The sequence below is a fragment of the Mirounga angustirostris genome, unplaced genomic scaffold, assembly GCF_029215605.1.
Source record: "Mirounga angustirostris isolate CCGP_5_RB_7025 unplaced genomic scaffold, mMirAng1.0.hap1 SCAF_2, whole genome shotgun sequence".
Lineage (NCBI taxonomy): Eukaryota > Metazoa > Chordata > Mammalia > Carnivora > Phocidae > Mirounga > Mirounga angustirostris.
Window position 1 is genome coordinate 43248248 of NW_026991710.1, and position 13895 is coordinate 43262142.

The 13895-nt window shown below is 47.0% G+C and overlaps 1 protein-coding gene across 5 annotated transcripts in view; it reads left to right on the top strand.

The window, feature by feature from the left end:
* The first annotated feature begins 4498 nt into the window (after positions 1-4498).
* Positions 4499-13895, top strand: part of KIT (KIT proto-oncogene, receptor tyrosine kinase) — an 80571-nt gene continuing 71174 nt past the window's right edge. For 3 of the 5 annotated variants that reach the window (XM_045881130.3, XM_064584496.1, XM_045881132.3), the window contains exon 1: positions 4499-4649. In XM_045881130.3, coding sequence (XP_045737086.1) covers positions 4583-4649 — 67 coding nt within the window. In that variant the 5' untranslated portion in view covers positions 4499-4582. The remainder of the gene's footprint in view (positions 4650-13895) is intronic. The other 2 variants (XM_045881131.3, XM_045881134.3) reach the window with 1 other exon arrangement.

Genomic DNA, 13895 nt, shown 5'->3' on the forward strand with positions numbered 1-13895 from the left:
CTCTGTGCACACCTCCATTAGAGGATATATAACAGTTCAATCTTTGATCCCTTATGTGTCCCTTCTTTCTCTCCAAGTCCCATGAGGGCAGCCCCTGTGTCTTACCTAAGTTTGCATTCCTACACCTAGCGTAATACATCTGGCACATGGAGGCTGTTCAATAAATACTGAATGAAAGCTTGAACCAAGAGCATACATTATTTTCTACCAACTTCATAAACTATGAGGTGGTTATTATTAGAATAGAGTCTACCAATCAGGACCATACATTCATTTCTTCCACTTTATGGACAAAAGACTTTCAAAGAGTTACTGGGAAAGCAAGGACCATGAAGGAGCAAACTGGAAAAGGATTATTATACCTTTTGGGTAGTAATCCCACCTCTAGGAATGCCTCCTAAATAATCAGAGGCAGAAAAGCTTTATTCACCAAGATGCTCATCACCGAGTAATTTGTGATAGAAAAAAAAAACAACTGGAAAAAATAGAGAAATAATTAAACACCCAGAATTATGGTACATAATACAACTAAACATTATACTGCCATTATCTGCTGCCTCAAAAGAATTTTTAATCATCCGGGACAATGCTTATGTTACACATAGTAAAAAAGATGGATAGAAAACGAACAAATATTATAAAATCTTAAATGACACAAAGGAAAAAAAAAAAAACAACCCTTACAATAAGCAGAGAAACAGGATTTAACAGAAACATACAAAAATAAACACTTTAGTAATTATATCTTGGGTGATTTTTGTTTTTTTATAATCTTTGGTATTTCCTAAATCTTCTACAATAGGCCCCTTGACTTTTACCACCAGAAACATAAAAATTTTCACATTAGAGGTTTTGACTGTGTGGCTATTATGAACATCTTCTGTTCTATTTGTGCGGCATCCTTCCTCCTTCCTCCAGTAAGAGTGCCTCAGTTTTTCCTTGGGGACACATCCTCCCTCATTCTTAGACCTCACAGTGTGGATGAAATGGACCCTCAACCCCCAGCTCCCAGGGTGGGCGTGGGATCCAGACCCAGTCAGTCATCATATCCTCCCCATCTGGCTTCAGTGACTGGTCCCAGATGGGCGTGTGACTTAAGCTGGGTCAGTATTTTTATAGGAGATGTTCACGGGGGCAGAAAAGCTCTGCTCACATTGGTACTAATAAGCTGTGAGCTTAGAGCTGCGTGAGTGCACATGAAGACCGGGGAGTCATACAGGAGCGCGCTGCTGAAGGATGGACATGGAGAGAGATGCATGTACACACACACGCACACACACACACACTCCACACCACACCACACCACACACACCACCTTCAAGTCCTGATGACTTTGAATTCTTGAATCTAGCAAAGTGTCGAATGCTAGCCTCACTGGACTTTCCAGTTCTAAGAACCATTACATTTTAGGTTTCTTTGTCTTTTTTTTTTTTTTTTTTTTTGAGTCTGTTTGAGCTGGGTTCTACAAGTTGCAGTAATACAGTTATGGAAACAATAAACTATGTAAAGTATAATTTATAAAAGGCTCCAGCGCTGTCATAAAAAAAGAGTACAGAATTGGCCCTGTACATCCTACCTGACAACGTAAAACATTTCCATCGTTGTGTTTCTATCGGACATATTCTAAAATGTAGTTCACTCCCATAGCAGGTCACTTAGAGTACTTTCTTATGCCTTCCTTTGCTGGCATGAGGTGTTACTAAAAATAGCTAGTTGGGCGCCTGGGTGGCTCAGTTGGTTAAGCGACTGCCTTCGGCTCGGGTCATGATCCTGGAGTCCCGGAATCGAGTCCCGCATCGGGCTCCCTGCTCGGCAGGGAGTCTGCTTCTCCCTCTGACCTTCCCCCCTCTCATGTGCTCTCTCTCTCTCATTCTCTCTCTGTCAAATAAATAAATAAAATCTTTAAAAAAAAATAGCTAGTAACCCTAAAGGCACAGGGGCTGGGGACTTTCTGCTATGCCTGGCATTAAACCTTTAATGGCTGCATCTGAGGAGATTTGGGGTATCTTAAGAAAGGGATTGGAGTGAAGGGGCACTTCAGTGTTTAGGGCAGTGACTTTTTTCCCAGTCAATACAGAAGGACTTCAGTATTCTACCAACCTATGTGACCAACTTGGTGTGTATTGGCTGAACAGAAACCCTGTTAGCCGATATTAGAGTTTCTTTTTGGGTATCTGCTTACCTTCCCAGACTGTGAATCCCCCTAGGCAAGGACTTTGTCTTACTGATTTTTGGAGGTCTTGTGCCTACCAAGGTGCTCAGTAGATATTTGTTGGATGGTAAACATGACTGACAATCCAGCATTGTATAATTCCCTATTCTGTTTTTTTTTTTTTTTCTGATAGAAGTTTCCTGCCTAGAATTAAATTGCAATATGGTCTCTTTTCACCCGCTCTTTTGAAGACTTGTTATCCTCTCCAATATCAGTTGATTGAAGAAGAAAATTGTAAATTTTCTCTCAGGCATAATGTTGATATTTTAACTCACAGTGATTTTTTTCTTACTACAAAATGGATTTTAGAAATAAATCAAGATCCCAGAAACTTATGATTGCTTTGAGTGGTAGCTTTTATCTCTGTCATCCTAAGAAAAAGATGTGGTCTGATGGCCCAGAGCACAAACAGAAAGACCTTTGAATTTCAGTTTTCCCACAGCTGTATGACTTGACACATTTGCTAAGACATTGGAGTGGGGGTTCCCAGTCTTGACTATAAGGATTGTGGCAGGGCCCACCTCTGTCCATTAACAATGGTACTCCCAGTACCTAGCTCTTCCTTGTTCAGAGTACACACTTACACGCTCGTTTCAATGAATACACGAGTTTAGGGAGAGGCAATCATGCATATTGATTGACCTAGAAATGATAATTTTTTAAAAATATTTTTTATTTACTTGAGAGAGGAGGAGGGGAGCATGAGTGCAGGGAGGGGCAGAGGGTGAGAGGACTGAGCGTGGAGCCCAGTGAGGAGGGGCTTAATCCCAGGACCCTGAGATCATGACCTGAGCCGAAGGCAGGCGCTTAACCAAGTGAGCCACCCAGACACCCCTAGAAGTGATAATTTTTAAGTGATTAGCTTTAAAAATCCTCTCTTAAAAAAACTAACTTAGGTCCTATCAATATCAAAGAAGAGAGCTTTCAATATTAAATAAAGTGCAGTGGGGGAGCTGGTTAACTATATCTTTTGGATGCTATTTTAGAGAAGAGTCTAGGTGTATCTCTATGATTCCCCCACTTTTTCTGATAGGCACCTCCTATTTATTTTCCATTTTGAAGCTCTCTGGTAAGGTGTTTTCCTGGTTTATTCGAACGCAATGGGAAAGGTCATCATATCCGGAGTCAGTCTTAAAATGACTAGCTCTCTACTCTATTTGCTGTGCGGTCTTGGGCCACTTTTAAAACTCAAATAATAAACATTCTGCTCTACCTATCTCACAAAGCTGCTGTTGTGAGCGTGGAATATTAGAGTAAGGAGAAACTATAAAACCCTGTACAGATACTGTTGTTACCTTGGATAAAGCAATTCCCAGGCAGTGGAACCTGGTTTAAGATAATTATTTTACTATTATTTTGCTCCTGGTACTGGCTAGGGCAGCTAAGAGGACCGCCGGGACCCCTGCCCCCAGTAACCGTCCTCTGGTACAGAGGCAGAGAAACCATAGCGTAGAGGGGGGTTGGTGAAGGAGGAGGCTCCCAAAGAGCTTAGCACAGCGACTCTGGCGCAAATGGGTTTAAAAACTCGGGCTCCCAGAGCAAACTTCGCAAGGCCCTCTTCCCCACTCGGAAAGCCAAGCTGGGTTCTTCAGGAAAGTCTCTGCAGGGGCTTCTTGGGCGGAGGCCACCCTGACCAATAGAAACCAATTGTGTTTTTACGGTTAAGAGCAGGTGGAGGAACTGAGCATGATTACCTACGCCCCGGCTCAGCATTTTACCACGGTGTCAGGCGCCTCTCTTGGTCCCCCTCCATTAACCGACATGGAACAGAATGTGGGGGCCTAATTCCTAATCCCCTGCGCTCCAATTCCTGTCGCTTCCCGCACCACCTCCGCCACCAGCGGCGTCTCTTCTCTTCCCACCGGAGCGTGCTCCAGGCCCGGGCGGCGGACCTTTATTGTCTGGGGAGCACCTGCCAGGTGGCGGGCCCGGGCCCTAATGTGCGCTGGGTGCCGGGCTTCACAAAGCGCGCGGGCAGCACCCCCCTCGTCTGGCAGCCGCCTCGGCCCCCCGACCACATCACAAGGGAGGAGGAGAGGTAGAGAGATGAAGGGGCTCCAGGGTCAGGAGCGGGCGGCGAGGGCCAGCACGCCCTCCTCCTCCCCGCCGTCTCAGCCCCCGGGGATTAGCACGTCGAAGGAGCGGAGGCCAGATGCCGCCGGGAGGGAGCGAGACCCGGGAGCGAGGGAGGGAGGGGACGCGAGGAGGGGCGCGGAGAAGGGGCGTGGCCGGCGCGCAGGGGGAGGGCGCTGGGAGGAGCGGCCGCTGCTCGGCGCTCGCGGCTCTGGGGGCCCGGCTTTGCCGCGCTCGGTGCACTTGGGCGAGAGCCGGAACGTGGAACGGAGCTCCGATCCCAGCGCAGCCACCGCGATGAGAGGCGCTCGCGGCGCCTGGGATTTTCTCTGCGTCCTGCTCATCCTGTTCCGCGTCCAGACAGGTGGGAGAGCGCCGCGGGCCCCCGGGCCGCGCCCCCCGCCCCGGTGCAGCCTGTGTCCCCCGAGGGCTCGAACCCGCTGGGGGGGTTCGTCGGCGGAGGTGGCTGACTGCCCTCCACTGCCCGTGCTTTTCAGGCTCCGGGAAGGTTCGAGGCGTTCCCGGGACTCTCCTGCACCCCGCCTCGCTCACCTGCGCGAGGAGCCGCTGCCGCTGGTGGCGAGGGCGCTGAGCTGGGGGTCTTGCGGGGAGGGCAGCGGGGGGGCTCAAGAGTGGGCGAGGTGCGGCTGCGGGCTGCAGGCTGCGTGCGAGTTCGGGGTTGCTTTTGTGCGGAGGGGACGCGGGGGCCGAGGCGGGCGGGTCCGGGGTCCGCACCCAGCGCGTTAGGTCTGCGGTGCGAGGCGCGGCCGCTGCTGCCTTTTGTTAAAAGTTGCGTGCGTGTGATCGGCGCACTGGACGAGCAGCCCGCAGGTTCTTAGCTGCGCCGAGGGCAAAGTTGGAGAGCCTTTTCTTTGCTCTGCGGCTGCCGCTTTCCAAACCGCGGGCGCTCTTTGTGGCCCCGAACTGGGGACAGACCCGCTGCCGCCTCTCCTCGCGGCATTCCCGCGCCCCCTGGTTAGGCATTTTGCCTGGGGAGCGCGCGGCGTGCGGCTCTGGGGCCGGACCCCGCGAACCTAGAGGTGGCGGCTACGGGGACAACTTGGCAGGGCGTGTGGAAAGCAGCCGCTAGGTTGCAGACTTTTTGCTGTTGTAAATCGCATGCCAGAGGCTCGCCCCTTTCCGCCGCGGTGCCGTTTCTTTCCTGCCACGCGCCTCCGAGCGGCTGGTGGCTGCGTTAGCCGCCTGCTCCGGGAGGAGGCAGGGACCGGGCGCTGGGACGCTCAGGTCCTCCACCCGGCCGCCTCCCGGGCCCCGCTAGTATGCCCGGACAGGCTGGCCGGGCTCTGCAAACCGCTCGAATCGGTATCTGCGACCTGTAATTCCGGGTCCCCGTTTTCTTTGGGAATTTGGAGATTTGCAACACCCTTTCGCACGTGATAGCCACACTACTTAAGGGCCGCCTGGGGCGGGGGTGGGAGATGGAGTGGAAGTTTCGGCAAATCTTACTTGGATCTTAAAGCTGTAGTGAAAATCCGGTTCTGTCTGCGCGGGAACTTGAGTCTGAAGGTGGAGGAGGAGGATTTGTAGGCTCCTGGAAGCCCTAGGTCAGATTCCTGCCCCTTCTTCCCTTTTTTTCTGGGTGTCGCTGGTGCGCGAGCGAGTGCAGGTTGCCCGGCGAATCCTTGAAACCCTGCTCTCTCCCAGGTCATTTTTAAAAAATCTTTAAGGCTACCACAGTGATGCAAGGAAAGAAAGAGAGTCTGAACTGGAATTTGAGGGCTAAAAAAGGAAGATCGCTATGAACTATCATGGTACTCAGTTGACCACTGGTCCGTTTTCCATAAAGTCTCAAGGTGCAGCCTCCCCACTCCAGGGGCTTGAAAGGCATTGTTGTGAGGGCTTTCCTGTGGAGGAAGGGAGGCCTTGCATCTGGACCCTGAGAGGTGGTGGGGGGGGGAGGGTAGGGATCGTGAGTGAGTGCCCGGATTCCGTGGCAGATTCGACCGCTTAAGCTTCAAATGACACGTTTGTTCTTACGTCTTTGTGCCTTGCATTTTTAATTTCAGTTAAGGTATGTGGACGGACCCGAATAGGGCACTAGAAAGACCACACAGAATAGTTCCCTTTTTAAAAATTAAATGAATCAGTTGCTTCCTTCTTCCTCATAATTATTCCTGCTCCATCCAATAGATTTTTGGCAGAGGGAATTTTAAGGTCTGGCTCCTGGGGGGCAGTATCGTATAGTGACAGAGCCTTGAGCTGCCCTTCAGGTTCTCCTTTTCCAGCATTTATTAGCTGTTTGCCCTTGGAAGGTCGTTTAAATTCTGGAGATCCCGATTTCCTCAAAAGGACAGTGAGGCATCTGCATCATGAAGGATCCTTTGGGTCCCAGATTCTCCTCTTCCAGTGTTCCGAGTGTAGACTACAATTTTTTGAATTTTTTTCCTGATTCCTTTCTGTGTCCCTGAAATTCCTCTGCCTCTCCGGGTCCCAGGGACCACAAGCTAAAGCAGGGAGGTGTGGTTTATCCTGTTCCCTCCTCCATCCACACACATTTGCCTAGCTTCTCTTTGAATTCAATCAAGGAGGTGCCAACTCCGTAGGACCCTCCATCACCACCCCCTTCAGTATTTATGACTCCTGTGCCCGGCAAGATGAGCCTGCAGGGAATAGTGAATCACACTTGCCCCTTGTTCCTGCAGGTGTGAGGCCACAGTCATACCCAGCAGCTGGCCCTGGAACATTTTGGATCTTTTCCTGTCGGGAATAATATGATGGTCTTGTAAAGTCCAGAAAAGTCATTTATCCCCATTCTGGTCTTTCCCACTCATCCACAGATTTTTTTCTTATGACTTGATAAATTATGTATGCTGTGTTATTGCAACACATTTTCTGATGTGCCTTAAATTTCACTTTGTGTGTTGTACATAGTTGTTCTTTATTCAAAACTGGGCCAGGCCCATGCTGGGGGGGGGGGGCTTTACATGGTATTTCTAGTCCTTCCAACAAGCCCTGGAGGTAGTAGTACTCTTGCCATCCCTATCATTTATAGCAAGAGAAACTGGCTGAGGGTAAGTCAGTTACCAAAATAATCAGTGGTGAAGCCTGACATTAGCCCAACATATATGCCCAACTGTATATCCATTCACATGCCTTAACAGAATCAGTTATGTGATTCATTGGAAACTATGCCATGAGCCCATATTATATGCCAGGGTATTGTTGGAGGTTTGGGGAATACAGGATGGTCAAGGTCATTACCTTCCAAATTTTGGTAAAAAAGACCTAGAATTGCCTGTCTTAGGATGTCTGAGTTCGTGTTCTCAGTGTGAAGCGAAGTATTCACTGGGGAGTCATTAAATATCGATTCCCTGGGGAGTATGTAGGCAATTGATCCTGGGCAAGAGGGCTGTAGGTGTTAGCTGTCCCATTCCAAAGGCCCTCAGAAATGAAGATAAGCTGTCTCTAAAATGATAGTGGAAGTCAGCTGAGAGTTTTTTTCCATCCCCCTCTCCAGAAAATAAAAACGCTTTCGGCATTATATACTTGTGGCATACTTGTGAAAGAGCAGACTCCCAGGAATGAGTTAATACCGCTGATCATTTGCCCTGAATGGGCACAGTGAGATACAGAAGGGCAGTTTCCCACTCCTAGCCCAAGATAAATTCTTAGAAACGTGCCAGGTGCTTTGTGGGCTTCCCTGGTAGCGTGTTTAGGGACAGATGTGGTGATGGATTTTGCTGCTTTGGGCGCTGCTGGAAGTTGCCCTTAGGATTTTGACTCATTTCCTCAAGTTTCCCCCCAGCTGATTAAAGAAGGACACCAGGAAATGAGCTGCAGTGTCCAAGTGGAATTCTTAAAGCTGGCCTTGCAGGACGGGAACCCCTGAAAGGCAGTGGTCAGGGCTGCAGCAGCCTTTGCTCCAGAATGGATTTAGTTTGAGGGTCGGTGGACAGGCTGGGATGGGGGGAAGTGCTTTATTTTGCTGCATTCATGTGTGGTTAACTTTCATAATAAGGGATTGAAAGACATGGGAAGGGATCTTAAATATGCAACATTTCATGGCGGTTTCTGTAACTTGAGTGGGTAGCTGCATGACTGCAAAATCCAGATCGAGGAGTGCCTACCAGGGAGTAAGCAGAGGTACGAGTGTGAATCTAGGGCAAAGCCAGTGTGAATCTTGGTTGAAAGGGAGGAGACTTTGAGGAAGCCTGGCCTAGTACCTCTGATTTGGGATGTTTGGGACCTGAGACAACCCATCTTTTGACTTCAGACTCTAAATAGGTAGAGAGAGGTTACGGCTGATAGCCCATCGACGTGTTTGTTGCCCCCCCCCCGCCCCCCCCAATGATTTTAAGAAAACATCAAGGCAATACTTACAAATCTGGAGAATTTATGTCAAGATCTCGATTTGTCTGTTCTTTTGAAGAACTGAAAACTCTGCCCCTTTTGATGGGACCTGTGCTCTTTAGGAGGCTCTAGGAAATACCGCTGTCTACAGCCAGCCTTACACATGTAGGCATTTAGCCTTAGGACCCGGTGAGCACGGATGGTGGGACTATGCAGGTACCTGGTGGACTGAGCACAGGCCTAAGGAGTGAAGCCAGCCTGGTATTGGCCTGCTGGTTTTATGGCTGACACCTTTGGCGCCTTGGAGCAAGTCGTTTACCCTGCTGAATTTACTTTTTCTTCTTAGTTTCAGCTGTGTGACTTTGGCAAATTACTTAACCATTCTGTGCCAGTAAACGTGTTTCTCCAGAGAGTTTTTAGAACGGTGCTGCCTGACGTGCTTTCTAGTACAAGCTCAGTACATGTCAGTCATAATTATTATCTGTAAAATAGGAATTCTTGTTATTCCTAACATGGAAATCATGCCTACTCTAATATGGTTGTCCTAAAAATCAGGAAGCGATTCTGGTACAGATGTCTGGCACAGGGTCTGGGATGGGTCAGGCACCTAATCAATGAGTGAGCTCTGTGAGTATGTAGAATCTGACTGTTTCTCTTTGTCATCTTCGCATGCAGGTATCAATAAGTACTAACATGATGGCTTTTAAAGTGAAATAAACTTTAATTTTTGTTTTGCATTTTATAGAGCTTTTGACCTAACAGTTGGGAATCACTACTCAAGAGACTGAACAGATCTTGGACTCCCCCCTCCCCCCCCAAGACAAATAAGCCAGAAGATTTCTCCAGTGAAAACATTCACATCTGCTGATTTTTCCATTCAACTTATGCTTTAGCTTTCATGCTTAACATTTTGGTTTTGACACACTTAGGTATCTTCCAGTGCGTCCTTTTCTGACAGCTAGGTTTTCAGCACTTGCAAACTTTAAGCTAAATTGTTATCCAGAGTTAAGACCTTGGGCTCTGAAATGGACAACCTGGGTTTTTATCCAGTTTGGCCCCTTGCGGGCTGTGTGCTCTGGGAAAAGACTCTTCCTCTTTGGAAGCTTCAGTTCTTCATGTGTGACCCAGGGATGGTGGCCTGGGCTTCCAAAAGGAGTGAGTGAGATCATCCACGTAACGTGCCTAGCATGGTGTCCCTCATGGGGACAGCACGGGGACTCCATATCAGGCTGACTTTATGTTCCTCTTTCAGCTTTGTCTCTTAGAAAAAAAATTGGAAATGGAATAAAACCAGATTATGTAGAATGGTGATTTTTTTTTTTAGTAGTAAGATGAAATGTACACATTTAATGTCTAGTTTTTGTGTGTGTGTGTTTTTTTTTTTTAATTCACCTGTTAGTGGCAATGCATGGTTCTCTCCCTGGTTCTTTGTTTCACCTTATTTTTAGCCCATTTTGGTGGATACAGATTTGTGGATGAAAGTTTAGGAGGGGAAAATGGCCATTTTCTCAAGGTGACTAAGTAAGGGTAGTTCACATAGGGTCCAGGAACCATATTACCTTGTAAGGTGACATTGAAAGCACCATAAGAGTGAGGGGCTTTTCTGTGACTGCCTTCCCTAGGAGTGAGGGACCAGGCTGAACTTGGCCATTGCCCCAGGCTAGACACAGCGGGGGCTCGGTAAATACGAGTTTAACATCTGTTCTCTAGCACACGTACAGCGCTTTGAATATAGTAAATGCTCAGTAAACATTTCAGAAAGAGTTTAAGGAAGATCTGTCAATCCCTAGGCCTTGGTCCTTGTAGGCCCTACAGGTGTGGGCTAGAGGTGGGGGAGGGATGGACTAAGAACACAGCCTCTGATTTAAAGTGAATTTGGTGTCAAAAGGAGCGCAAAGTGCTCAGGCAGGATTTCAAAGGAGAGGAGTTCATGTCCTGGTGGGCAGATGAGAGAGATCAGAGATCAGTAGAAGTGTCCATGTGGGAGATAATATTTGAGATTAACTTTTGTGTGTTAGAGGGTAGAGTGTCTGTAGTTGAGGCTTCAGTTGGAAGAAAGCTGTGGGAACCGGGGACAAGACTTAAGATCTAATTTGAGGATTGTCCAGTCTTTCAGGTGGTGTGATGGTTTGGGTGGCTAGGGAATTGGAGGGGAAGAGGCTGGAAAGGTGGGCTCTTTGATTAACCTCAAGGACCATTGGAAGGAGGGCATATCTAGTGTTGAGTTTGCTCCAGATTCTGAAAAGAGCTTTGAGGTCAGGGCTAAGGTGGACCTGACCCGGGAGTGGCTCTCTGGGATTTGCTGACTAAGCCAAGGCTGCTCGCTGCACCATTCCATCCAGTCCCCATCCTGCTCCGAAAACTTAGACACCCCCTTGCTGTGAGTAACCAAGGCTAAGGGAGGGGCACATGCACGCATGTGTGTGTTTACATTTTAGTAAAATATATATAACATTTACTATCTTAATCATCTTGAGGTGTACAGTTCGGTAGTGTTAAGAACATTCACATTGTTGTGCAACCCATCTCCAGAACATTATCCATCTTGCAAAACAAGCTCTGCGCCCATTAAACACTCACTCCCTTTACCCCTCCCCCAGGCCCTGGCAACCATCATTCTGTTTTCTGTATTTATGAACTTGACTACTCTAGGGACCTCATATAAGTGGAATCATTCAGTATTTGCCTTTGCGACTGGCTCATTTCACTTAGCATAATGTCTTCAGGGTGGTTCATCCATGTTGTAACATATGTTAGAATTTCCTTCCTTTTTAAGGAAGGAAATGTATGGATATATGTATGTGTGTATGCATATGCATATGCACATGTGTTAAGTTTATACCATATTTTGTTTATCTGTTCATCCATCAGTGGACAGTGACTGGGTTGCTTCCCCCTTTTGGCTGTTCTGAATAATGCTGCTATGAACATTTGTACACCAATATCTAAGGGAGAGTTTCTCAGGGGCTTCGTTTAGGATGGTCAGTCTCATGGCTGAGCTGTGTGTTGATGGGGACCTGGGTATAGAGACAGTCAGACTCTTTAGATGGCCTCTGGGTGAAGGGGTGAGGGCCTGGATGTGAGGGGTGTGTGCTCTGGAAAGAAGGGAAAACACTTAGGAGAGACATGAGGAAGCTATAGGTGGCCGACTTAGTTCACTTGGCAAATTCACAGGCGTCTTGGATGTGTCAGGGTGGATGGCATTGAGAGGAAGGGTGGAGCAGGAGTTCCCGGAGGCATGGGTTCCTGGGAGGACTGATGGTACTCTGGAATAAATGGAAAATAAAGCCAGAAGAGGAGCAGCCTGTTTGAGGGGAGGAATATGATGTTGGTCTCTGTTGTGTTTGCTTATTGTCTGTTTCCAGGCTGCGTGTATTTGAAACTCAATTTCACAGACATGATGGTAGATACAAATGAGATTCTTCTTAGGGTCAGGTCCATGTAAGGGCAAAACTACACCCCAGAAGTCACCAGAACATGGCTATGTAATATTAATGGTAGGATTTGGGGATTTTAAAGAGTTGTGTGTTGTGTATCAGTCATACAATGAAAAGTACATTTTCATGAACAGAAATAAAGAGCAGGAAGATAATTCTGCATTTATTCTCCGCATTAAGCCATTTTTAAAGGATGTTTATTGGCTTCCTCAGAGAACAGAATGGACATTGTGGGTGTGAGGGAGGATAGAGTTGATTAAAGCTTTGGCAAACAGGCCCTTTGAAGGCAACTGAAAGAAATTGGATTTATTAAGCTAGAGAAGATAAGGTGAAGTTTTAGGGAATGACAGTCTTCAAATATTTGTAATATGTGATTGAAGAATGGGGCAAAATGAGAATAGTTTAAATTGCCCCAGAAGGAAATTGAGTTTTTTTTTTTTAAGGGAAAATTCTTATCAGAGCTAGTTATAGGGTCTTTGCTGCAAGTATGAGGAAAGCATATAATTGTCATTTTGAAGTGGTTAGGTCCTGCTTACCTCAGCTGGTCTGATGACCCTTTAAGGGCCTGTCTGAAACCTTTTCTAAATAAAATAACCAGCTGTTTTCCCTTTTTTCCCTCCCTGGGCTTTGGGCAAAGTGTTTCTCTAAATTCTGGTTCAACTCTTAACATGATCCACCACTCTTCATGGTTTTTGGCTATACTGAAAATAGCCAATAAAGAACCCACAGCTTAAACATGGGTTATTGATCCGTTGGGGCCTGTGGGTTTCCAAGCTCAGAATGTATCGTGCAGTGTGATCACTTAAGCCTAGTGCCAAGGTAAGAGAAACAAAAGGAAATTCGACGTCTAGAGACATCTGTCATTGATCATAATTAACCCTAACCTAAGACGATCGTGCTCTGTGATCCCCCAACTGATTGATAATTTTGAGAGAAAGCCAGTCATGCTGTATGTGGGCCGAAGAGATCTGTAAGGATGAAGGAAGTCCTTTTCCCTTGATTGCTCAGGGATGGATTGTTCACTGTGGTTTACCCACCTTCCCTTCCCACCTGCCCTTTCCCTTTGGTCACTTCATGGTCATGGCTCAGTGGCAAATAACAGATCAGCCAGCCATCCAGTGGGGAAGGTGGTGGAATGAAATTGCAGTTCAACAGCTTCTAGTTGATTACGCCACTTGACTTGTCATGTTGAAATGTGTGATGATGTGATCCCTGCCTTTAAGGAGGCTGGGAGCTACGGGAAGATAAGGGCTGGGGTCCGTGCTAACGTAATAGGATTTGTAATAAGATTTAAATAACAGTCCTGGTCCAGAAGCCAAGATGCATATTCATTACCATTGGATTAGAGGAATAGGCATCATTTCTGGAGGAGAGGGGCTGATTGAGAGGAAGATCTGGGGCCTGAGTTAAATCTCGGTTCAGGAATTGGGTAAGGTGTGAATCTGAAAGGAAAGGGTTTCAGTCAGCCAGAAGACTCCCATGGAAAGAATCTCCTGGAAGATGAGATAGGGTAATTTCTTAGGATTTTTTTTTTTTTTTTAATTCGTCAGTAATTGCAGTATTTCCTGCGATGCCATATGTGAGGAGATTTTTGTTACGTGTAATCTGGTCAAGTAGTTACTTATTCAGAGAAATTAACTTTAAAAAATGGAAAAGTACAGATCTCACTTTTTTTGCATGTATTACACATAATGTATGTACAGTGCAAATCCAGAGTAGGTCCACGGATATGTACTTTGAGTTGCTTTTAAGTCCAGGGCTAATTACCCTCCCTCACCTTCCTACCTCCTCACCGCCAGCCAAGATTACAGATTTCGTAGGCTCAACATCCGATAGTGGCAATAGATGGTTTTTGGTTATTA